At 42.6% G+C, this 26,459-nt stretch overlaps 1 protein-coding gene across 2 annotated transcripts; it reads left to right on the top strand.

Annotated features, from left to right (window-relative positions):
- Positions 1-2,142: 2,142 nt before the first annotated feature.
- LOC147852447 (histone-lysine N-methyltransferase ASHR2-like) lies at positions 2,143-10,260 on the top strand. 2 transcript variants are annotated; one of them, XM_087334375.1, is made up of 3 exons: positions 2,143-2,894; positions 8,042-8,610; positions 9,939-10,260. In XM_087334375.1, exons 1-2 carry the CDS (start codon positions 2,182-2,184, stop codon positions 8,595-8,597), a joined length of 1,269 nt encoding a protein of 422 aa, XP_087190501.1. In that variant the 5' UTR covers positions 2,143-2,181; the 3' UTR covers positions 8,598-8,610; positions 9,939-10,260. The 2 variants fall into 2 exon arrangements, with proteins under 2 accessions (XP_087190501.1, XP_087190500.1); XM_087334374.1 differs by lacking the exon at positions 9,939-10,260 and having other exon boundaries at positions 2,149-2,894; positions 8,042-8,722.
- The last annotated feature ends 16,199 nt before the right edge of the window (positions 10,261-26,459 follow it).

Below are 26,459 nucleotides of genomic sequence, written 5' to 3'. Positions count from 1 at the left end.
TCCGTCCGAACATATCGAAGTTTGACTTCACCTATGAGGACCCGCTCGCACACAAAGTGATAATGCAATTCTGTGTGCTTCGTTTGAGCATGGAACACAGGGTTCTTGGCCAGTTGCATGCTACTTATGTTGTCATAGTAGATCAGGATCAGAGTTGGTACTTCGAGCCGAAGGTCTTGCAGCAGCCGTCGAAGCCAAATGGCTTCATAGGTGGCAACGGTAGCACCCCGATACTCAGCCTCAGTTCTCAATAGAGCCACTGTCGGTTGCTTCTTACTACTCCACACAACAACCGCGCTACCAAGAGAGAACATAAATCCGTATGTTGACCAACGATCCGACACATCACCAGCCCGGTCGACATTTGTATATCCGACTAGCTTTTCGGTTATACCGTGTCGTTAACATACCCGTCAGCTTCTGCATAAATTTATTGATCATCCCGACTAGATAGCCGATGTTGGGACAGGTGATAGTAAGATAGATTAGGGTTCTGACAATTTGTCGGAACTGTTTCTCGTTGCAGGTCAGTCCGGAGTTGGGACAAAGAAGGAACGATAAGTGCATGCACAATCATGATCTCGGTAACCAATGAATCCATTCAAGGGGTCTAGGACAAAGGTCACTAGGGATTAACATAGAAACTTAACAAACATTGACTTAGGGAGTAAGTGTTATGGGCATGACCATAATTTATCCCGTGGTAAGTTGTACGTAGGAATACTATCAAGAAGGGAGGATTACTTTTAATCCTAGGAATTGAGACAACCCATAATGGGCAAGTATGAAGTTGTATGAGGGCCTTATGTTTGGCTATAAATATGAGGCCTAACTACCCTCATTAGACACATAATTCAATTACGTCGAGATTGTGATCTTGTGGTGAACAAACTCTTGTAGCGAGCGCTCCAATACCAAGTACGACTCGATGCCATGGCAATGGTATGGGACACCAATCAAGCTTGAGTCCATCTCGATCCCTTCGTTTAGGGGAGTTGACTGGATCATCGCCCTTCTTTCCCTCTCTTTCTCTTATCTATTTATCATTTATTTCCTTATTTCATGCCCCGTTAGAAATAATCTCTAACTGTAAGTATGGATCAACGTGGGATTTGACAAACATTATCAAAGAGAATCTACATACATTACCACAAGATTAAGGAGAGATTAATGCATCTATTTAACATAAATTAACATTTAATTATTCAACAAACATTAGCATAACCTAAGACATTAAGGATTCAAGAGACATTAACATGACCTAGGGTTTACGGTTCAATAACCATGAGAGAGATAGAGACACCATATGGATGTAGCTCAGTTGTAGCAATCGACAACAATACAATTTAGTTCAATGGAGTTTGGGAGTCTCAAACTCAAATGGTTACAAATCAAACATTGTTAAGGAACCATTATAGGAATTTCCAAGCTCAAACTAAATGGTTCTAGAGATATACAAACCGTTAAGCCATTAAACCATGGTTTTTGCGATTTGGTTTCGGTTTTGATCCCGACCAAACTATTGGCAGCTCAATGATTGTCACTCAAAAATTCGAAGATAATTTATTTCATTAACAAGCACTTAATTGTAACACTAACACTTTTATGAGCTTTTCACCCCTTCTCTTATATGTAATCACACACATTATCCTTATATGAAAATGTTCAAAAATCGTTACAATTTAATATTTAAGAAAGCATTATAAACCTAAAACAAATTGAGTTGAATGAAACCATTAGAACCTTAAACTGAACAATTTACAAACATTCAAGCTTGAACCAGATTGAATTGTTTAAGCCATTAAGATGTGGTTCGATTCATTGCCAATTGCTATTGAGCAAGTAAAATTGAAGTGACAGAGAGGTGTGAAAGTTGGGTGTCAGATCCAACAACCTACCACTAAGGTAAGCTAATTACCGACTTTGGCAGAAAGACAAAGAAAGATAGAGGAGAGCGTAGTGGACTCTTCTTAGGTACATATTATCATTGGGAGTCATTAACTAATTTAGTGCAGCAGATGTTTGAATGGTCTCTAATTAGTTAGTTATGATTATGTATAACCTATAGGAGGAGGAGGAGGAGGAGGAGGAGGAGGAGGAATTGGGTTAACTAGGGTTTAAGTAGTAGGAGTACATAGCAGAGGCAGAGGCAGAGGCAGAGGCAGAGGCAGAGGCAGAGCGATGATGGGGTCGGCGTCGCTGCTGCTGAAGCTCTCCCACCTGCCTTCACGAGGTCGAGGTATGGTGGCCTCCCACCACATTCAGGCAGGTGAGGTCTTGCTTCAAGAGACCCCTCTCCTCATCTACTTAGACGCTGCTACAACCTCCTCTACCCTTGTTTGTTCACACTGCGCCCGCCCCTCATCTTCATCATCTTCTTCATTATCCACACAAACAACAACAACTCCTTCATACTCCCCATGCCCGTCTTGTGCCACCTCCTTCTTCTGCAGCCCCTCTTGTGCCATGTCAGCACCCACAACCACCCACAATCCTTTTGTGTGCGGTGCCCTGTCTCGACTTGGCTCATTAAAGTCTCTTGATTTTGATGTGCAAACCCAAGCCCGTTTCCTTGTTGCAGCTTATAACCTTGCCATTGTGTCTCCTCAATCGTTCGACCAATTGCTCGTCCTTGAAGGAGAAGGAATTGTTGATGAGAGAGTCCATGTTTTACATGCATTCATTGAGGAATTAGTCGGAGCGGCACGGTTGGAATGCCCTGACTTGCCATCTTGGTCTGTTGACTTTGTGGCTTTGCTTCTTGCGAAAGATCAGAGGAATACTTTTGGATTTAGTGCCGCGATGCCTGAATCTGGTGAACGACAGGTCAGGGCTTATGCTATCTATGCCCAAGCTTCATTTATCAACCATAATTGCTTACCCAATGCATGCAGGTATGTGCCTGATCTTAAGATTTAACCAGATTCATGTTAGAGTATAGACATATGTATGACGAGAAAGATGATTTTTAAATGCCTATTAAAGGCCAACATCATCCATTTAGATGAATTGTCTCATATCACATTTTCAAAGGTGTATCATTATGTCTTTCTGCTGTTGTAAGTGGTGCCATAGAAGGGTGCAAGAATGATGAAAGCAAAGTATGAGATTCTTACTCAACCTTGTAGTACAAGGATCATGAGAGTGTAGCGGCTCCCAAATCTATGTAAATTCAAAATGCCTAGGGTAATGCATTTGCGAACTGCTTTGGAATGATGAAATGCAGCTAACGTATTGGTACTTCCAGAATGTAGTAATCAGATGGTGTAGATTGAAATACATGGGGTAGCATGCTTTGAAGTAAGCTCGAATCAGCACTTACCCTGTCCTCTCAATTGCAATGTGGTATGGATGTAATAATCTTTGTTTGTCTACAATAGAGCTAACCTATTTGATGTGAGGCATGTTTATGTCCATTTGTCAACGTAGCTGATCGAATCCCTCTGCTAGAATTTTCTTTAACATGTGTCAATAATATAACATCTTCAAGGCAAAGATCTATCTAAATGTGATCCAACCGACCTTATGTATAGCTGCCATAAGTCTGACCATACTTGAAGGATCATATTGGAAGAAAGGTAGTCTCCTCATATCTTGCCCCTATTCTCAAATCTAAAATCTATTACACTTTAGTGTGTCCTATGAAAGCTTTGGTGTGAACATAGTTCGAATAGTGTGAACCTAGTTAAAGTAACAGTTGGGTGTGAACAGACTTAGAATAGTGTGAACCTAGTTACGTAACAGTTAGGTGTTGTTGACAATCAAACTCATCTTTGCCTAGTGTGTGAACACACCTTAGGAATATACAAGTGTGTGAACACACCACTACCATGCAACAATAACTAATGTGTCATAGATCTAACTTGTATGATACATAGTTATGAGGTAGTTAAGGTTTCCCCCCTTTCTCGAGAGGTAGTTGTAGTAAGAGAATGTTGAGAGAAGGTGACCATATAAGCACCTTCTCCTTTCCTTTGTGTACTGGTCGGTTATCATTCTTGTGAAATGTAGTTTTCTGTGTCTACCTTTAGTCGACTCTCTCTCCGTTTCTCATACACACACACACACACACACACCTCTCATTCATTTCTGTTGCACACAATCACATACTTGATTGTTTACAGGTGTGAACATAGTTAGAATAGTGTGAACCTAATTAAGTGATTGTGTTGTGTTTCCAACTACCTGTAGATATTGGCTATATAAACCATTCTACATCTTTGTAACCATAAGCTCATTTTTTCCTTATCTATTGATATTTCATTAAGTCTTCTAAGTGATATCTGCAGCCATATACTCTGCCTTTGTGGTCGACAAGGCCACGGACTTCCGCAGTCTTGACTCCCACGACACTGCTCCCCCTGGATAGGTCATCACGTATCCTGACATGTATCGACCTGAGTCTACATCCCCTAACATGTCAGAATCGGTAAATCCTTCGAGCATTGGTTTTCCGACTCTCTTGAGGTGCCTTTTAAGTACTTGAATATCCATTTAACAGCTGCCCAGTGTTCTCTTCTTGGATTACTCTTATATCAGCTTACTGTTCCCACAACAAATGCTAAGTTTGGTCCCGTAAAGACCAAGGATACATCAAACTACCGACAGCCGAGGCATATGGTACTTTCCTCATCTCGGCCTTCTCTTTCTCGCTCTTCGGATATTGCTTAGCATTCAACTTGCAGTTTATTGGCAATGCCGAACCGACCGTCTTTGCTTCTGACATGTTGAATCTTTCTAGGACCTTTGTCACATACTTCTTTTGTGACACCCATAGCACTTTCTTAGTTCAGTCTTGAACTATGTGCCGCACTGTCTAATGGTGGCCGCAACCTTTTTGTTGCGGAGTTTCCATTCAGACTCCAATACCCTTGTGGGTATTTCGTCTCTGTCGATGGGCTCGTACAAATCTTTGACTATGAGAAGATCTTCCACCTTGATCTTCCAGTCTGCGTAGTTGTGTGAGTTCAGGACCATAATTCCTGGGAAGCCACTCACACCTTCCATCTCTGCACCTCTGCTCTGATACCAATTTGTTGAAATGGGATCGTAAATCAGTGAGGAAGATATGCTGAAATGTACAGGCAGAATGCGAAAACAGCAAAATGGACAAATACGCAATGCACACAGTTTTATGTGGAAACCCTAAACGGGGAAAACCACGGGAACAGAGGTCCACAGTATTAGAGAATATACAAAGATAAAACAGATTATAACACTCTTCAAATAGAGTGTATCAGCCTTGCAGGGCTCTTGGCGTCACAGCTATGGCGCCGCTTACACACTTCTCTGTAGCACTAAACTATACAACAACAGAAACTCTACTCTGATTTGTTCTGTTCTACACTTTCTGTTCTACTCAACTAAAGTTTTGCCCTAGAGGTATTTAAAACTCAGCACAGTATGGGCTATCTACAAATATGTCTGTTATTATTATTATCTAATAATAATAGTAACAGTCACTAATCAGCCAACTGATCAACTATTCGTTTCGACTAGCCGACTCCTATGTCGACTGTCTAGTCGGCCTTGTTGTCGACCATCCGGTTGGCCCGACTAGTCGGTCTTGTCTTCGATTTGGATCATCTACTATCGACTCTCCTTGTCTTCGACTGTTGGCTCTCAGTTTGACTAGTCGGCTACTCCTTGTCTTTGACTGTTGGCTCTTACTCAGCCGAACAATCGGCCCCTCCCACAGGAGGGACATATCCCTAACAAAGGTGCACTATCATTATGTGAGGGAGCAATTCCATGTGAAAGCGATAAACTTGGTCTATGTACCAACTCATGAAAATATTGTAGACATTTTTACAAAGGCTGTATCAGGACAAAAGTTTGAACATTTTTCGCAAGGAATTGGGCATTCTTCCAACACTTGGATAGTGACGATATTCAAGTTCACACCATTCACTTCAGGGGGGTTTGTTACACGTGTATGCTGTGAAAGTGTTTGTGTGAACATAGTTAAAATAGTGTGAACCTAGTTAAGGAACTGTTGGGCATGAACATACTTAGAATAGTGTGAACCTAGTTAAGTAATTGTTAGGTGTGAACATAGTTAGAAAATTGTGAACATAGTAATTGTTAGTTGTGTTTCCTACCTCCGGTAGATATTGGATTGTATAAACCATTCTACATCATTGTAATCATAAGCACGTTTTTTTCTAATCTATTGATATTTGCTTAAGTCCTTAAAGTGATCTTGCTGTGTGAGAGTTAGTCTAAGATCCCTACATTTTCTACAAAATCAACCCTTCACCTCCAAGTGGAACGAACCGTTCTTACTTGACTCAACAACGTGTTTACGAGCTTCAAATAGTACATGGGTGTATTTGGTGTTAACTCTCTCATCCTTTGGACAAAACAAACAATTTGGAGGGTCTCTATTAGTGTGGGTGGTATGGGAAGCTATACGCTAGTTATTTGAAGTAGATTTATTGAGAAGCATATAACATAAATGTTCTTTGGGCTAGGGGATGAACATGCGTACTAGCCCTTGTGCATGGAGTGCACTACATAAAAGCACATCCTATGGTTGGGAGGAGAAGCCTAAGGATATATCATTTCCCTTTTCCTGCTTTTGCTTCATCAATGTCGTCATCATGTTTAACTCTGTCATCCATTTGATAAAACAAACTGTTTGGAGGGCCTCCACTAGTGGGGATGATATGAGGAGTTAACTCGTATAATGTCAAGTAGATTGTTTGAGACATAACATTGGGAGAAACCGGCTTTTGAGGGTGGTAATTAACATCCTTATTGTCATGACTCTTAAGTGTTATGAAATCCTCCTAATATGGCCTTGGGAAAAGGTGTTGGCATACAACACAAACGTTATGTGGGCAAGGGGTTGGACATATATTCTTGCCTTTCGGCATCGAACCAGCTATCTAAAAGCACATCCTAAGGTTGGGAGGAGAAGCCCACAGATGATACATCTATCTATGCTTGATACATTCATGATGTTGATGAGTAAGGTGTTTCACTTGATAATAGGTTGATTTGTTGATTTTGTTGATGATATACAGGTGTTCTAGACCAACACATTCATTAGTAGGGCGAGGAATTTTAAAGAACCACAGGTTATACACTTACAATAAGAAAACTTTTTTCTGTGAGAAGGTCATTGAGTTTATGCCACTTGATATCCACAGATGGGGTCTGGGTGCATGTTCCAAAAGTCTCTGTCATCCTATGTTAACCAACACGGAGTAATGTCTCAGAATTGAGATATTTTTTATTAGAAATTCATCCAGAGATATGCCTCCTTAGCCACTGCTTTAGCTGACGTGCTGGAGTCCGCGTAGTATATGATCTGACTATTGCTAGGCAGCAAGAATTTTAAGTCTTGATTGACCATGCCACTTTGAAGTACTGTGATAAACTAGAAATCAAGGTTGGTTAGGCTGGTTGTCAGTAACTCATGTGGAATTCCATATGGAAATTGAGTATTGTAGAAAGAAAGAAAGATATATTAACGTCTTTTAAGGGAAAGATAACATAGTGGCCAATGCTTTGTCTACTGTTAGTGTTGTGTACCAAATGAATTTCAGTATAGTCAAAAGTGAGGCATTATGTGCTGTACCTGAAGCTCAGAAAGGTTTGATCATATGTGAATGGTTTGTAGCATCATCTTAGGTAAATTCTTCTGCGAATTAACATGCAAGGAAAATCCAAGTAGATGGAATATATTCACAGACCAAATGATACCAGATAGTGTGAAATGAAGTATTTTGAGGCTCTTTGACAAGCACTTAAAATGTGAATCAAAACAGTTTTGCAATATGCAAGTGAGTACAAAGTCCAGACATAAATTTCTTATGAACTGTAATCACTATATTATCGATTAATGATTATTCAAAATGGTAAGTATATAAGATGGTGTTATGAGCATAGACAAACCTTATATTGACATGGCTAATAATGTTAACATGTGTGTTCAAATTTCATAACAGTACCCCATCTAGGATTGATACTTAGCATTGGAAAACTCATATATTTTTCATAGATTCATTATTGTTCTCTTTGTATGTTTTCCCAGGTTTGATTACATGGACAAGCCAGAGGTTGGAAATACGGATATTATCATCCGGTCTCTTCATGAGATTTCTGAAGGTACTGAGGTTTGCATAAGCTATTTCCCCATCAATTGGCCACTTGCAGAGCGGCAGAGAAAGCTGAAAGAAGAATATGGTTTTGAGTGTACTTGTGAACGATGCCAGATTGAAGAGAAGTGGAGCACCGAGGACAGGGGGGACGAGCACGACCATGACCACGACCACGATATTGCATTGAAACATGCAGATGATCATGAAGATGAGGATATTATGGAGGACGGAGATGATGATCGAGAAGAAGAAGAAGAAGAAGCAGAAGAATCAATGGGTTCAGATGAGGAGGCACAGGGAAGCTTTCCTCATGCTATATTCTTTGTTAAGTATTTGTGCCCAGATGAGAGCTGTGGTGGTACGTTGGCCCCCCTTCCACCATCTCAAGATGTCACTTCAGCAACAATTATGGAGTGTAATGTCTGTGGGCAACTGAGGACTGAAGAGGAGTTTTTGGAAGAAATAGAGGAATATAGATCTGCTTCTTGAACTGCAAAAAACGGTACTTTTTAACACCTCTGGTTTAACTTCAGCTCAACTTTTTTGTTTTGCATTTTCTTTAAATTAAAGGTTTGGTTGAACTTCAACTTAATTTATTTTCGCACTTTCTTTGACGTAAAGGAGCCTTAACAAACTCCAAATATTGAGTGTGATATTTTACTATATTATTTACTGGTTGTCACATGAGAAAGAAAATATTGAGTGAATTACATTTGGAAGGTAAGCTATGCTGTCCAAGTTTTGAATAGTGATATGATCGGTGGATGAAATAATGCTAGTGCTCTATTTTGCCAATATCTCTTATTGTGTGACTGTAAAAAAGAACTATTTATCATATATACCTCATAAGTAAGAAATCTAAGTGGTTTAGGTTGAAACATAGGTTGAAACCTTTTTTATGATTATGGTGATAGCGGAGTGTTTAAATTAGGTGGAAACATGGGCCAATAATATAATGCTTATCTATAATACCTGTCCCTGGATCATGACAAAAGCTCACATCCTTAAATAGCATGAAAATGTGGATGTTAAGCATGAAAAATGAGAGGGTGCGGGATACCAATTATGTACCAAGGATTACAAGACATTATCACTATTTTCAAAGAAGACATGCATAAAAGATACATGTGGAATGTCCAAAACAAACCTTTAATAATGTCTGCAAGCATGAGTGCCCACTGATGCGTTTTTTTAGCAAAATCATGTAATACTGCAGCTTTTAGGCAAGCACATTCTAGTGCAACATAAATGTTACTGCTGTAGATTTAAGTTTGGAATTTGTTTTCTATTTTGATCTCCATTCTCATAAATTTTTTATCATTCTTGTTAGGTTTTTGTTGCTTGTTAAGTTTGGAATTTTGTTAACAAGTGAAGTTCTTTCTTATGATATTTTTTTTCCAAAGTCCAAAAGTGTTTTTGAGCATTGCTGACATGAACTTATTGATTTTCTGGCAAGGCCAAGCAATAAGTAGCAGGTAGAACTGAATGCAAGCAATACATATTGATTGTATGATTCTCAATCTGACGTGAAGTGGAAACTGGATAATGTCCTGCATCTTTCCATTGATCTTTTCTAATAATACCTAGGGTTTTTAGGCTTTTGCCGAGCTATTCCATGTCAGAGGATATACAAGAGGTTTGACCAACTCATTGGGTTTTCCAATAGAGAGAATACCATGGCTCAATTTGCAGAGGGGGGGATTTTGGCGTTGTGAAATTGATCTTAAATCTTGATGTTAAAGCAAACAACTTCAAAGCTTGCATGGTCATAAATTGTAAATAGTAGGAATCATCAGCAAGTCTGACCAAATTTATTTATTTTCTCTGTAGGAAGCTGCAGACCATGAAGCTCACCACTTTTCTGACCAACTAATTGGGTTGCACAATAGACAGAATGCCATACAATTTGTAAAAGGGAAATTGTCTTTGTGAAATTGGTCTTGAATCCTGCTGTTAAAGCAAATAACTCCAAGACGTGCATGCTTGTTCTAAATTGTTGATCGTGTTGTTTTGTTTACCTAGGTTGAAAGAAGGAATCATCAGCGTATGCCTGACCATTGTTTTTCCCCCTGTAGGAAGCTGCATACCATGATGCTCAGCATGTGTGGGCACACATGCACACATGCACACAATGTTGTTTAGAAGTAGTGATTTTTTTACCTAAGAATTAGGTAAAAATAAAGGTCACATTTTGAATTATATTCATCATATGTGACTTAATATTAGTGTTGGCTGAGTGTTTCACTGCCATATTTTGATTTTGTATTATTGTAGCCTTTTCTAAAAATAGATGAATACAAGAAAGGACCAGTGGTTGATGATTTGCTATCTCAAAATCTAAGTTGTCGAAGACAAATGATTTCCACTTTACAATAAAAGATAATTCCCTAGAATTTTGTATGCACTCATGTTCTTGTTGAAGTTACAAATTATTGCCTAGAGAGGTTTTCGTGTTTAGAGCTTTAATAGTGCTCCACTGGATTTTGCCTAATATATCTGGCTCTGTAATAACTGTTTGCCATTATGCATGTAACTTGTAAGTATTGAATTTGGATGCTAATGTCGATGTTAATGGTTGATCTCTTCAAATGGCAATGTACACTTGGTATGTTACAAGGCTTCCATTGTATTCATTTATCAATGTCTTGTAAACTTTAGTAATTATTGATAGAGATCTATTTAATTCTACTATCTATCAATGGTCACTAGGGAATTGTGGTTGATGCATCATGGACATACATATATATCATTGAGTATATTCATCCTACATAGAAGTGATACGTTACGAGATGTTACAGTTGTAAGTGTAACCTCATATGTTGGTAGTATTGTGGTGTTTAGGTTGTGTACTTGGATGTGTTGGCATATTAGCTTGTGTGTGGAGTTTGATTATCATAGACACACCAGATGTTAAAAAGTCCTAAAGAATTCTTTAGATTCCATTTGTTTCTAGGTTGCAGGCCATGAGGGCCTTTGGTTATAAAAAACAAAATTATTAACGCCCAAGAAATTTGTTGCATCATGGCAGTAATAGTAGTGGGGATTTAAATGGAAAACGGAGTATTGCCATCTTGTATTTCAATAGGTTTCTTATTGTGCAAAAACTTCAAATTTTTACAAAGAAAGTTATACTATCCGAAGGAGTTTCCCACAAAGAAAGACTTGGTATGTAAGACCTTGAGGATTTGCAACATTGGTGTACATTAGAGGTTGAGAGACATCACACCTATTTTGGGAAGCCTACCATGCCTACTACATACAATCAAGATCTCCCAGAGAAAAGACAGTGTTGGTTGGGATTCGGGAATCCGAAAATTGTTCATGACTTGTGATTGTCCGGCCAAACCAACTATGCTGTCAACGAGTGTGGGCATCCTTAAATGAGGTTTACCAAAGAAGTTGACTTGAATGTCAAGGTACAAGAATATTGTACCTACCTCCTCCTAACTACCAGCATTGGTCAGTTTCCCAACTTCTTCCAGGCCTCATCGATTGGCTGTATATGGGATACCGAGCATAAGGATGAGCTCCAACAACATCATGATGCCCTACCTTAGGGTCACAGTGTGAAGTGGAGTCAGAATTTCGGCTTTGAAAGTGTAGCTGGAGGTCGTAGCGCGCACGGATTTGTGCATCAGACAGGGCAATGTAGGCGGCATGGATGCTGAGGAAATGTTGAGTGGTGCACTCATGCCCCCAACTGCTTCCAGAGCTGCGCCGTGCCAATGCATCCGGGTGGTAAAGCCGTGCGAGGCGTCGGAAAGAGGCCTTCACTTCCGCAAGAGTGGCGGTGGGAGGGATTTGGAGCACGTCATAGAGGGTCATAGAATGATCTTGACAGTCAGGGACATGATCGAAATGATGATGATGATGATCGAATTGGGGGAAATTGGGGATGGTTATGGAGGGAGAGGTGGAGATGGTAAGGGATAGGGATAGGGGATTTGTGCGAGGCGGCGGCGGCGGCGGCGTTGAGGATGGGTAGTAGTGGCTGCTGACATGTCTGTTGGAGGTGGAGGAGGAGATGGCGCGGCAACGTGTGAAAAGAGGCAGGGCCATCATCTAAAATTAGGGTTGGATTAGGGTTTGCTTCTATGGAGATCTTGTAAATAAAAGGCCGACAGTGGTTTTATTTACTTGTAGTACCGAGCACGCACACAGACAGACAGACAGACATATGTATGTACATACTTATGTACACATATATGTATATAATATAAAAAGAGCAGGAAAAGGGGGGCGGAATTCTAAAGGCCATGGATGGATGGATGGATCCAAATCCAAGTAACTAACGAACTAACTGGCAATGACAAACCAAGCCTCGCCTCGCCCCTAGGAATTGACCAGACCACAGTTAGTTACCCCGCTTGGGCTCAACCGGTTTATGTATGTATTAGCATTGTCCCAAGACAAATCGGTTTCACCCTTAACTCGTTTACGATATTTCAAACTTGAATCCAACCCGGATCCCAAACTGCGCATGCTCAATATATGTAGCTATTAATATTGCTTGTTATGGAGAAATATTACGAGAAAATTTCGAAAAATACCACGAAATTTTTTGTTTGCTTGCTCGTACCTAAATTTCGTTCGATTTTCATATGGTCATTGTCATTCGTTCATACTTAAATAAATATAATTCATAACTTTGTAAGTTTGTTGTGGCAAATTACAATGTGCATTGTGCATCAAGAGTCTACAACATTGTATTCAAATAATTATATTTTTTAATTGTTTTCAAACTATATACATATTAACATTCTATATTACATGCTACATAGTACAAGTTCCAAAGCTGAATATACATATTTCGCATTCAAATTAATCCCATTTGGCCAAAAAAGGAGTTTGTTGACAATTTAGAAGCTCTTTCTAACAATCAATATATATGGTGTCAACATCGAACAATCAAACTATCTAGTATCTAATGTCATCATTAAGTAAAGATCAAGTATTCCAAAATTCCAAAGATTTATTGTTTGTCCAAGTACAAGTACTCCATAACATCATCCTACGCCATCATGTCTTCTAAATCAATATCTAAATTGTGATGCGCATCATTAATATCTTCCAGTGTAGAAATGTTTGCATTATTAAGTAGATCCAACCAAAATGTCATGCCCATCTTTGACGATAGTTTGCATCTAATACATTTTGGACCAATTCTATATTTGGTTTTCTCTCTATTGGATTATGTACTTGGTTTTGGAACTCTACAAAAAGATAGAAGACTATATTAGTAAAAGAATTTAAATAGTATATAATTATAGATTATAAACAAAAAATGAAAATATCGATCTAACAAAAATCCATTGGGTCAAGAAACATTGTGATTCAAGATGGAATGGATTTCAACAATTCTTAGTACTAGATTAGGTATTATAAACATTTGTGACTAGTGTTGAGCGAGCAAGCTCAACCGGATCTGGATCGGCGGAATAAACCAGAGTCGGATTGGTATCCGGAACGGAGAACCGGATCGATGTCCGGATAATATCCGGAACCAGGAGCCGGATCGGATTGAAACCGGTAGGCCGTTAGAGGCCTACGGATCCAACCCAGTACGTAGGCATATTTTTGGGAGTCAGTGCCAGTCGCGCGTATGAGCATTGAAGTACCTGTTAGTCCTTTATGGACTTGTATAAAAGTGCTCTTTGAGCACATTCTATGTACAAAGGATTATTATTTTTTGAATTTAGTTTATGTTTTTCTTTCTCTGTCTCTCCAGAGTACTCTCTGTGTAAGGTCTCCATTAAACCTTCTTCTCTACGTTCTATTGGTATCCGGCTGGGCCGGTTTGTCATATCCTTCCGCATATTAACTCTAACATGGTATCAGAGCGCGAGGGTTGAGACTCCTCTACAGCTGACAAACGCTTTCGAAGACAAACCCTAACACCCGGTGAAGAGCAGAAGAGAACCAAGATGGACAAAGGTATGGCAAGTTGGCAACTATGCATCCTAGTCATATAAAATGCACCAGTATCTACTAGGGCATGGTTACTCGAGCTATGTGGAAGGAACAAACGATCTGCACCCAGGAGAATCCACCATCCTTCTTCGACTTGCAATCGATGCTTATGGTGAAAGGAAACCATGCGAGTGGGTCAAGGACCACTTCAATCGGACAACCGGATGTTGTACATGGAGGCGGACCATCCTCGTGGGTGTGGAGGACGAGGTGGGTCAGCACGCAACGGAGGCGGTTGGCAAGAATAGAATCGAAGGCACTGAGACAGTGCCGAAAGCAGTTCCGGACCCTCCACGAGTAGGGGGAGTCAAAACGGCGCTGGGAACCGGCAAGCGAAGGCCAACACGGAATGTTGGTATTGTGGCAAGAAAGGCCACAGAGAGAGAACAAGTGCTGGAAGAAGCGCGACGAAAAAATCGGGATCCGGTAAGGCCGGACAGGGAAACCGACAAAGCTCACACTACGCAAAAGGATCCGTTACTGGGAAGACTAGTAAAGGGCCAACCTTCGTGATGAAGCACAACGCGAACTCGATGAAGAAGACCACTTCCGGATCAGAGGAAGTGTGGTACGTTGATTCCGGCGCATCTAATCACATGACGAGCCATGAAGAACGCATCTATACCCTAAACAACCGGGAATTGTTGAAACTGGAGACGACATCCCTCACCCGATTGTGCATGTCGGAGAAGTCCCTTTGAGCCATGTTGGACAAAGGGGAAAGCTGATGAACATACGTCACATTCCGACAATCACAAAGAACCTGGTGTCGGTTGGACAAATCGTCGACCAGGGAATGCGGGTGCGGTTTACGCACCTCGGGTGCTTTACCATGGAAGAGGGCCATATAATCGCATAAGGGCGCAGAGATGGGAGGATGTTCATCCTCAACACCAATGACGTAGGCACCGCCTTGTTTGCCAAAGGACAGAAGACTGAATCAGACATCGATCTCTGGCACAAGCGAATTGGCCACGGCAACTACCGGAGGTTTCAAGACCTGCAATCGAAACAGGTTGTTCTCAGATTGCCAAAATTCAGTGGTCAGAAGGCCCAAATATGTGAAGCCTGCCAACTCGGGAAGCAACACCGGCTTCCATTCCCCATCGAACAAAACCACAACTGTAACAAGCTCGACTTAATCCATTCGGATGTATGGGGACTGGCACATAATGTTAGTCTTGGCGGGAGTCGATATTTCATCTCCTTCATTGAGGGCTACAACTGGCACACATGGATCTACCTCATTGAGAGAAAAAGTGAAGTCTTCGACTGTTTCCAGAATCTACAAAGCCTAATCGAGAGGGAAATAGAAAGAAAGATCAAGTGCCTGCGGTTAGATGGTGGAAAAGAATACTTTTCCGGCCAATTGAATAGTGTTATCTGCAACAAAAAGAAATTCGGAGAGAATTCAGCTACTGATACACACCGGAACATAATGGTGTGGTTGAGCGAAAGAACCGGTCGGTTGTCGATGCGGCAAGGGCAATGCTGGAGGAGTAAAGCATGCCCAGGTTGTATTGGGTTGAGGCGGTCCGGACGACCATCTACATCCAAAACCGGATCGGAGATAAGGTGTCAACACATGAGCTGTATTTCGGGCGGAAACCGAATTTGAGACACCTTCGGGTATTCGGTAGCATAGCATATGTGCATGTACCGGATGAGAAGTGGAGGAAGCTGGATCCGAAGTCGGAGAAGTACATACTTATCGGCTACTCGCATGAACAGAAGGGGTATAAGTGTTATAACGCCCAGACTAAATAGGTCCGAGTAAGTTAAGATGTCGAGTTTGATGAGACGACATCATGGTACTCTCTACCGACTCCAACTCCCGACGAAGACTCGATTCTGGAGGATGAGGCTAGTGAACCTGAAGAGGTTCATGTAGAAGATGAAGAATTCGGTACTCTATATGAGAGTCTGATCTCATTTCCGCTAAGTGGGTTGAATGAGTGGCTGAGTCGGAATGACCAGTAGGATGAAGAACTGGCAAGTCGTGGAGACTCTGCCATGCTCTCCCCGTGCAAGGAACCGAGGAGATGGTTCACCGGAAGCAAAGAGTCAGATCGGAGTGATTCTGACTTTGGACAGAAGTTCGAGCCGACCAAGAAGGGCCTCAAACCGGTTGACGGAAAAGTGCACCGGTCAACCCGCCAAAAGAGCCTCGTAAAACGGTATGGATACAATGAGTACATGGCGCATCACTATGCATACATGACCAAGGTGGCGGAAGTGCGTGAGTCGGACAGCTACGCAGAAGCAGCGAAAAATGCAAATTGGCATGATGCTATGGAGGAAGAAATGCGGGCACTCGATGCCAACGACACATGGGACCTAGTTGACCCTCTCTGTCATTGTAAACCGATCGGTTGTAAGTGGGTATATAAGGTAAAGTACCATGCCGACGGTTCGGTCAACTGGTACAAGGCTCAGTTAGTGGCGAAGGGATACGTACAGACCCACAGAATTGATTACAATGAGACCTTTGCTCTAGTTGCAAAGATGACGATGGTTCGTGTGGTACTGGTTGTTTGCTGCGGCAAGGGGATGGCATCTTCACCAAATGGACATGAAGAATGCGTTTCTTCAAGGTGACCTTGAAGAATGGGTCTATATGATCCAACCCCTCGGTTTTCAATTGGAGCTGAACAGGTCGGCGGTGTGCTGACTCAAAAAGTCACTTTATGGTTTGAAACAAGCCCCCCCCCCCCCCCCCCCCCATAGAATGCGAAAATCACGCAACGGTTGCGTAAGATGGGGTTTGCGGCCTCAAAGTCCGACTCTTCACTGTTCATCCGGAAAGGTCCGTACGGTCCGGTTTGTATCCTAGTATATGTAGATGATCAAGTCATCACCGGACCCGGACTCCATGAAATCGGCCGTGTGAAGTCCTAGTTGTCGGACGCATTTGAAATGAAGAACCTTGGGAACCTTCATTATTTTCTTGGGATCGAGGTGATCCGGACCCCTGACAGCATATTGCTCTCACAACACCATTATGTGTTGAATATGTTGTACAAGTTCGGCATGACGGAATGCTGACCGATCTCCACACCCCTAGACCGCAACCTAAAGCTACGTCCCGACTCCGAACCGGCCTGCAATGAGAAACGGTTTTGACAAACTGTCTGAAGCCTTATCTACTTGACAATCACCCAACCCGACATCAGTTATCCGGTTGGAGTGATCAGCTAGTTTATGCAGAATCCAACCATGGAGCACCTTCAGTGCACGCATCGACTATTGCGATATGTGAGTGGCACGAAGGACTGGAGACTATTATACCGACACAGTATAACTGGGAAACTAGTCAGATATACCGATGCTGACTGGTCTGGTGATGCATCGGATCACCGATCCACCTCCGGTTATATGTTCTCTCTTGGTAGCGCGACTGTTGCATGGAGCAGCAAAAAACAGCCAAAAGTGGCTCTCTCGAGCATTGAGACTGAGTACCGGGGCGCTACCATTGCCACCTGTGAATCCATCTAGCTTCGGCAACTGCTGCGAGACCTCCGGATCGAGGTGCCGACCCCGATCCTGATCTACTGCGACAATGTAAGCAGCATACAACTCGCCAAGAAGCTTGTATTCCATACTCGGACAAAGCACATTGAAGTACATTAGCACTTTATCCGTGAGCGGGTCTTGAGCAGTGAAGTTGAACTTCAGTAGGTTGCTGACATCTTCACCAAGCCGCTCGGATCGGACAAGTTGCAACACTTTTCGAAGATGCTCGACATTCAACATCTCGACGTGCCACACTTGAGGGGGAGAACGGGTAATGGCACTAGACAAGGAGCCGGAGAGAAAGAGGAACGAACCAAGACAAGGGGAGATAAGAAGAAAAAGGAAGTTGGGTCGACTGGAAAAGTCAACATATCCGAGCAATTCGGAGCATGCGGCAACGACGACAGAGTCAAGAAGGACAGAGCCGACCGGAAGAAGGCCAAGACCCGGATGTGGTCTAATGTGGTGAAGGGCTTGAAAACGGAAGACGAGTTGGAGACTACCAACTCGGACAAGAGCCGGAATGAATCGGAGGCAACTGAGTCGGACAAGAGCTGGAACAAATCGGAGGAAGCCGATTCAGTTCAACAATTTCATTCGGAGGAGCCAGATCAACTAAAGGCCAAGCAAACGAGAAGGCAGTGGAATTGACACCGATACGGAGGAACCGATGGGTTGACAAGTGCCGGAGTCATAGCAGAGAAGGAGCTAAGATGGGTCTGCTGAGCAGACAAGCCGACCAAGGAGGTCGAGGTGCGCAGAACCGGACGGGCCGTGGGACGCGTAACCGGACCGGACAAGGAGCGCGAGCAAGGCGATAAGACGCCATAATGAGCCAGAGGAAAGGACTGGCTACTGTAGACATTGACACCACGATCCAGCCTCACGTTGAGCTTGAGGGGGAGTGTTGAGCGAGCAAGCTCAACCGGATCCGGATCGATATCCGGATCGGAGAACCAGATCGGTGTCTAGATGATATCCAGAACCAGGAGCCGAATCAGATTGAAACCGGTAGGCCGTTAGAGGCCTACGGATCCAGCTTATTACGTAGCATTTTTTTTTTTTGAGAAAGAGGAACGAACCAAGACAGGGGGAGATAAGAAGAAAAAGGAAGTTGATTCAACTGGAAAAGTCAACATATCCGAGCAAGTCGGAGCATGCGGCAACGGCGACAGAGTCAAGAAGGACAGAGCCGACCGGAAGAAGGCCAAGACCCGAATGTGGTCTAATGTGGTGAAGGGCTTGAAAACGGAAGACGAGTTGGAGACTACCAACTCGGACAAGAGCCGGAATGAATCGGAGGCAACTGATTCGGACAAGAGCTGGAACAAATCGGAGGAAGCCAATTCGGTTCAACAATTTCATTCGGAGGAGCCAGATCAACTAAAGGCCAAGCAAACGAGAAGGCAGTGGAATTGACACCGATATGGAGGAACTGATGGGTTGACAAGTGCCGGAGTCATAGCAGAGAAGGAGCTAAGATAGGTCTGCTGAGCAGACAAGCCGACCAAGGAGGTCGAGGTGCGCAGAACCGGACGGGCCGTGGGACGCGTAACCGGACCGGACAAGGAGCGCGAGCAAGGCGATAAGACGCCATAATGAGCCAGAGGAAAGGACCGGCTACTGTAGACATTGACACCACGATCCAGCCTCACGTTGAGCTTGAGGGGGAGTGTTGAGCAAGCAAGCTCAACTGGATCCAGATCGGTATCCGGAACGAAGAGCCAGATCGGTGTCTAGATGATATCCAGAACCAGGAGCCGAATCAGATTGAAACCGGTAGGCCGTTAGAGGCCTACGGATCCAGCTTATTACGTAGCATTTTTTTTTTTGAATTTAGTTTATGTTTTGCTCTCTTTGTCTCTCCCATGTACTCTCTGTGTAATGTCTCCATTAAACCTTCTTCTCTACGTTTTGTTGGTATCCGGCTGAGCCGGTTTGTCATACGCTTCCGCATATTAACTCTAACAACTAACTTCTCATTGAACGTCAAGATTGACCCTCTCATATCCATAGATATATAATTATTACAATGTGATAATAAATTTTTGAATGCAAGTGTTGCTATTCAAAGGATTGGGTACTTTGAGCCACTCATGTAATTAAAATTTATAGAAGGCACAAGGAAGCATTGATCCATACTTACATGATTCCAATCATCTATTGAGAGTGAACGGTCAACAAACTCATGAGCAATAACCTTGTTACTTATGGTACAACTCATGATATCTCTTAACTTTATGGTTTGTTGATACATTACTAGAGTTGAATTCCATCTAGTGACACAATCTAAACACGATGATTCTTGCTCTCCATTGTTACGCATATTTTTCGGATATTTCTTAAAAATAGCCCAACTAACTTTAAAGTTGTGTGTATAGAATGTAATGTCTTCCTTAGGAAGAGTGATAAGCTCTAATGCAAACTTTACACCAAGCTGATATATGAACCATGCATCTTAACATATGTAATGATTGTAAAATGTATGGTCCATGATGACTAAGCAATAACCTAGCTAGTTTTTTGATGCGATTAGACTTTAACTAGCACCATCAGATGTTGTGGATAGAAGATGTGAAGAGATACCAAATGCTTTTGGATGCGAGAATAAAGCTTGTATGAACCTTTTCCTACCCCATTCAAAGAAAGTCTAAAGCCATACTAATTGGCTTGCTAGACTCTAAAAAGACCCAATGTAAAATCATAGGATAAAATTCTTTTAAACTATAATTTTTCCACCCATCATGTCATAACATATGTAAAACTTTGTGAGGACAAATAAAAATTAAGTAATACACAAAAAACAACATACATTCGATTAATATTAATCTTTTAACTCTATGAGCTTATTTAAGTTGATAATATGCGAGAAATCATGCACTAATCTTCTTAAACTAAAGGGCACAACATGCCCATGAGGTGACATTGTTGAACCTATATATCTAATAGTAGAACTATAAAATTTCTTCTCTAATGTATGAGATATAGCTAAAGTAGATATATATGCATTTATTTGAGATTGCACAAGAAGAGTACTAGAACTTCTAGAAGTTTGTGTTTGTGTTGTGCTATTAACATTATGCTTATCTAATATATGTTTGGCAATAGAACTTGTAGGCTATAGATGTAGAGCTTGACCATAGCAAGTGACAATAATTACATCAACATTCAGATATATGTTCCTCCTTGATGGAGAGGATGTGTTGCTCGGTTCATAAAGATCTTTTACTTGACCTTGTTTTGCATGTAGCGATTGAGGTTGATGCCGTCTCATTGGGTGAAAATAAATGACTATCTATCGTAGAAATGTCTAAAATCTATTTTACAAATTAAAAAATAAATGAAAATAAAAATAAATGCATGCTATACTAGCTACCAAAGAAGCTACATCTACATTCTAGGTTATTATCAACTACCAAAGCAATTAACAATTGGCAATGGTTTGGTTTGGTTCGAGAGTGTCAAAACCGAACCGTTTAAAATTTTGGAAACTTGAACCAAACCGAACCACGAAACCGTTAGGTAGAAATCCATACCGTTAAACCGTTAAGACCGCGGTTTTGTGGTTCGCGTTTGGTTTTCAACTTAGGTCAAACCTCAAATTTTCAATTAAAATTTTAAAATTTTTAATTTTCAAAAATTTATAGATTTTTCCTAAAATGTGAGAATTAGGGTTAAAACTTAAAAATGAAAAGGTTGTTTGAAAAAATATTTAAAAACCATCAAACCGTAGATAACCGTGGTTTCAAACCAAACTATTAAAACCCCCAAACCTAACCGAACCTTTCAAAAAACTTGAATCTGAACCGAACCATTAAACCATTAAGCCACGGTTTCACGGTTTGGTTCCGTTCAAACTGAATTGTTGCCGATTGTTAAAAGAAATTATACCTTCAATTTCCATAGAGGTTTCTAAGATTGTATAAAGAACATGAAATATTCCACAAAGCCAAGATGAGGATGACTAACATTGGTTTATGATTATGTTGTTTAGACAATGTATACATTTGTGAAACACAAGTTATATTTATGTCCATGGGTATACCCTTGGATATGTCCTTCATATTTATCCTATAGTTAAACTAACTTATATGTTTGAAAATATTCCAAGAACCCCATTGGACAATTGACAACTTATAAAACCTTAATTGTCTCACCTTCCTGTTTGTTTTGGGCCTCCAACATCAAAGTGTGGCATGCCTCATGCTTTTTCATGTGTATGAAATATGTAAAAGTATCTCCTCTATTGCTTGCAATAATATTAGTAATCACGAGTGGCCCACAAACAGGGTTTGAAGAAGTGAGCCCCATAATGCAATATCTTGAGTAGCTTGGTTAGGGACATAAATCCCCACCAACCATATAACCTTACCAAAATAAATGATGTCCATAACCAAAAATTTACCAGAAGGATCATTATACACAATTTGAGGATAATATTGATCCCACAAAATTAATGCTACAAATGAATAATGATTACTTATTAATATGACGAATATACACGTAATGAATTGTGGACCTTGCTAACTCATGACACTTATGCTCAAGTGCACACTATATATCTCATTCTCTACTTAGTTTGCCATAGTATGTACTTCTTATTAGGAGAACATTCCCCTCTCATATTCCATTTTACTACTTTCATTCAATCAATGATGTTAAGGGTTCACTTGCTACTTCAAAGAAACCAATCCATTGAAACTAGTCAAAGCATATTCCAGCATTGCATGCAAGTTTTCATTACCCACATCCGTAGGGCCATTTACATAAACCTTTTGTTTAGGTCCTCAAACATGACAAAAACTCGAGGATTAAAAGTATTTTCAACCCATCTCGATGAATCAAATTGAAGTTGAAGGGATAATCCCTTATTTGTAAATTGTCATTGCTAAGGAGCTTTTTAACGCCCTCCCTCTTGTTCCTAAACTACCTTGCCATGTAATATCACGAGTAGAGGGCAAACTATTACATTGCATATTCATTAAATTTCCCTTCGACTTTGATTTAGCAAATCAACTTCCCTTATTCTTAGAACTAGAAATTTGACATGGGGCATTTTTGTCATATGCTCCAAATGATGCTATGATGTTCCTTCATCAATAGAGACCAAAATATGTGACATACCAACATCTCTCCCAACTCTGTCCTTACCAACCCCATCATTAGGGATCTCCATATCCAAAGGATAATGATGTCACATTCAATCATAAAGTGGCACCATTTACAACATCCAAAGCAATGGCCTCCAAATTTCTCCCACTTTAATTTAAAACAAAATCATTTCATACTATGTGTATTTGTTAATCCTGGGCTGGACAAGCCACTAACACAGGGTGTCCTTCCAGAACACTTCACCAAAGGGGTGGTACGGTAAGGAATGGGAAGACTACGCGTAACACAGAACCGACCCTCTCCGATCCGTATCCGGATCGATTAGTTACACGTGTAGAATCAACATCATTAAGCACAGAATGGAAATAACAGGATAGACAAGATATGAAAATAGCAACACTTCTCTATTAATTATCTGTCTTCGGTTACATCATATCTGGATCCTTTTATAGGTATCCGGCTGTGTTACAAACCGGTGCCAACCGGCAACTAGCTACAAACCTATCTAGATCCGGATCGGAATATTGATTCTGGGTCCGCCTGTCCAATCTTATAATTATAATAAGTAATTCTAATTACACCTCCCTTTATTAGAAAACCGGCTCCCCTTTCATACTTTGCCCTAACCGGCCAACACATGGCACGCCCGTGGGACAATACCTTGTACGTCGAACCCACGGGTTAGCCCCTTTACTCATCTTCCAGAATGTCCAGAATACTCTGGTCCAGGGGTTCCAACGGTTCATCGGGTAGTTGTTCCATCGGCTTTTGCTGCTGCTACTTCGATTGTTGTTGCTTCTGTTGTTGTGGCTACTACTGATGTTGCTCTCTGTGTAAGATCTATGTATCGAAGGAGTTAACTCCTCGATGTCATTTGCGGAGTTTGGACCGGCGTATACCCTTTTGATGGCTAATCGGGCGGAGATGGCTAATGATTAATAGATGATTAAGCACGATATCTCTCTCACTCTCTCAAGCTCGCTCTCATAGACAATAGGGTAATGGATATAGTCAATAAGAGTAATGAATATGTTTATTAACCCTCTTTGCTAAGAGGTCTAGCACCAACAAATGAAGAGAGATTAGTGTTCTCTAACTAAACACTTCACTAATCTCTCTTAAGCTTAAAGGTTACAAGAAGGAGGAGAGGAAGCCTTAGCTCTTAATCAATAGGGAGATCTTTACAAATGGAAGAACCCTTACAAAGCCACCACCATGTGGTTTATATAGCATTTACATTTAGGGTATGGACCTTTCACACTTCGATGTCCTTTAGCCCTCTTTCCTCTTGTCATTCCCTCTTCATAGGTCCTTTAGCCATACTATGTCCTTGTTGATGCGCTCTTCTTCATGACTGGTCGTGGTGCTACCAAGGGCTTAACATCCCCCCCAACCTACTGAGTGCACACTCTCGGGTGCACTGTGGGAGGGGAGCTTCAGGCATCGAGGGCGAGAAGGATGGAGTAGGGGGGTTCATCGAGGGGTGGTCAACGGCAAAGATGATGGCAAAGATGACGGATGTTAAGTGGCAGTAACCGGATATCCTGCATTTGATCGGTCGTCATGAAGAATTCCTTCTTGGGGCCAGTTAGCCATGTGCAGGTATTGTTGCCGGTGAAGGGAAAGGGGGGGTTTCTACCAAAACTTATGTAAGCGGGAAAAAAACATGTGTCAATCATGGTTTCAAAATCCCATTTGTAGGTGGCGGGGAGCATATTGACGCAGGTCCAGAGGCCGACCAGTTGACGACGTGTAGGGCCTTTATTTCAAATCAAAGACAAGGCCCCACGCCAGGTGGTTGTGTTGCTTGAAGGGGCGGGATTCATAAGGGCCAGAGTCAAGAAGTATGAGTAGCAGTTGCAGAAAACGAAGATTGGCTTGAATGTCGGGGTTAGGAACGTTAAGGTACGTACGGAGAAAACATCGCATGACCCAGATCATTCTAACTTCTATCATGGATGTGCACGGGGGTCGTGTAAACATGGGCCAATTGAACTGGAGGGTGGGTATGCGTGCCTGGGCAGCTTGAAAGTCACGTCATGGCCAACGACGAGGGAGGGGAAAAAAGGTGGGGTTGGCACGCATCTCGGGAGGGTGGAGGGCAAACCATTCTTGGAAGGACGCGTGCTCGAACCAGGGGAGACACCACAAGGGTTGGATGCTAGGTGGTTCAAGGAGGGGGTCGACCACGGGGTGGTGCCATCCTCGAGTTGAGGTGGGGTTGGCAGCTACCCAAGTAGACATCTTATCTCGGTAAATGTGTGGGTAAAGGAAGATGTCAACTTGGGGTTCAGAGGCGACTTCATGGTAGTAGGTGTAGAGGCAGGTGAGGAGTAGGGGGTCTCACAGAAATCAAACTCCCAGGGGACGGGTGCAGCAAATTGGTTATCTAGGTGGGTGTCCCAACCTATACCGTGTTCGATGTAATCGAGAGCTGCTTGGAGGTCGTGGGTGAGTTGGTAACGGTCAACCAAATCAGCGTAGAATGCCGCAACATTGAATCGGGGCTCGTGTCGTGTAGTAGCAGGGGTGTAGTGAAGATGGGGGGGGGGGGGGGGGGGGGTAATTGTTGGTGGAGCATGAGGTGTGAGAGGGGGTGCTTGAAAGGGAGGGCTTTACGGAGGATGGCATCTCTGAATGCCCGATCGGGGTGGGTGACGACTCGTGTGTGGAGGGGGAAAGGGTCGGGTAGTGGGGAGGTGGGAGGTGGGAGGTGGGGAGGAATGGGGATGGGCCAAGGGGGGTGTGCGAAAGGGGTCGCCGCCGAACATGGGTGTGTGTGGTCGAGGACGTGGTGTTCGCTGAGGTGGGGGTGGGAGGGGAGGGGGGGGGGCTTGGAGGTGGGGGTGGGGGGGGAGGGCTTGGAGGCGGGGATGAGGTAGGGTTAGGGCGTTGAGGTGGTTGGTTGTCGGGATCATCAGGTGAGTCGTGGTCCCACTCCGGGTTGATCTCAGGCGGGGAATGAAGGGGGTGTGGAGGTAGGAGTGCGTGGGCATGAGCCTCATCGAAAGTCATAAGTTGATACTCGCGAGAGACGTCGAGGTATAGGGCTAACTCCTGTATGTTGACAGCCTCAAGATCAGTGGGCCAGTTGAATGTGGCACATTCGATGCTGAATATGTGAGTACGAACCCGGAGGTCCCAGGTGGTTTGCCAAGCGCCTATTAACCATAGGAAACCAAAAGGGGGTACGTAGGTAGTAGCACTCTCCAGCAGGGTGCAGGTGAGAGTGTCGGCGATGCGGTGTAAGCACACCAACGTGGTGACGAGTTGGGCCAGCTGGTCTTTGGTGACTTGCATCATGACATCGAAAGGGTAGGCGAAACATATCAAATCGGTGATGTCTAAGTCTAGGGCAATGACTGTGTGGAGGTAGGCCATGCCTTCGAGAAACAAAATAGAGAGTACTCGGATGAATGTCTGCCGATCGAGGGGGGGGGGGGGGGGGGGAGTGGGCAGGGTGGTCTTGTCGAAGAACACGCGACGCGTAGTGGCCAACGACCGAAGTACGCACGTGGCTTGGGCTAGAAGTTTACGTGGTGTACGTGGTGCAGTGAAGAGTTCGGAGAGCAGGGATGTCGAGGTCACATACACCGAGAGCACCTTAATCATATTCGGAGTGTCGAGCGGAGTAAGGAGAGGTGTCTGAATGGTGGAGGGGCCAGTCATGCCTGGGCTGAGGGTGTGCTCGAGGGCGGCTTTGGTCGTGCAGAGTTGGATGATGTCCTTCTCGAGTTCGGCGCACTGGCGGCGGTG

This window comes from Azolla caroliniana, unplaced genomic scaffold, assembly GCF_043228905.1.
Source record: "Azolla caroliniana isolate FFs.n. ecotype wild unplaced genomic scaffold, voAzoCaro1.0.p SCAF_18, whole genome shotgun sequence".
Lineage (NCBI taxonomy): Eukaryota > Viridiplantae > Streptophyta > Polypodiopsida > Salviniales > Salviniaceae > Azolla > Azolla caroliniana.
Note: the sequence above shows the minus strand (reverse complement) of the source record. Positions and strands in the feature narration are given on the sequence as shown.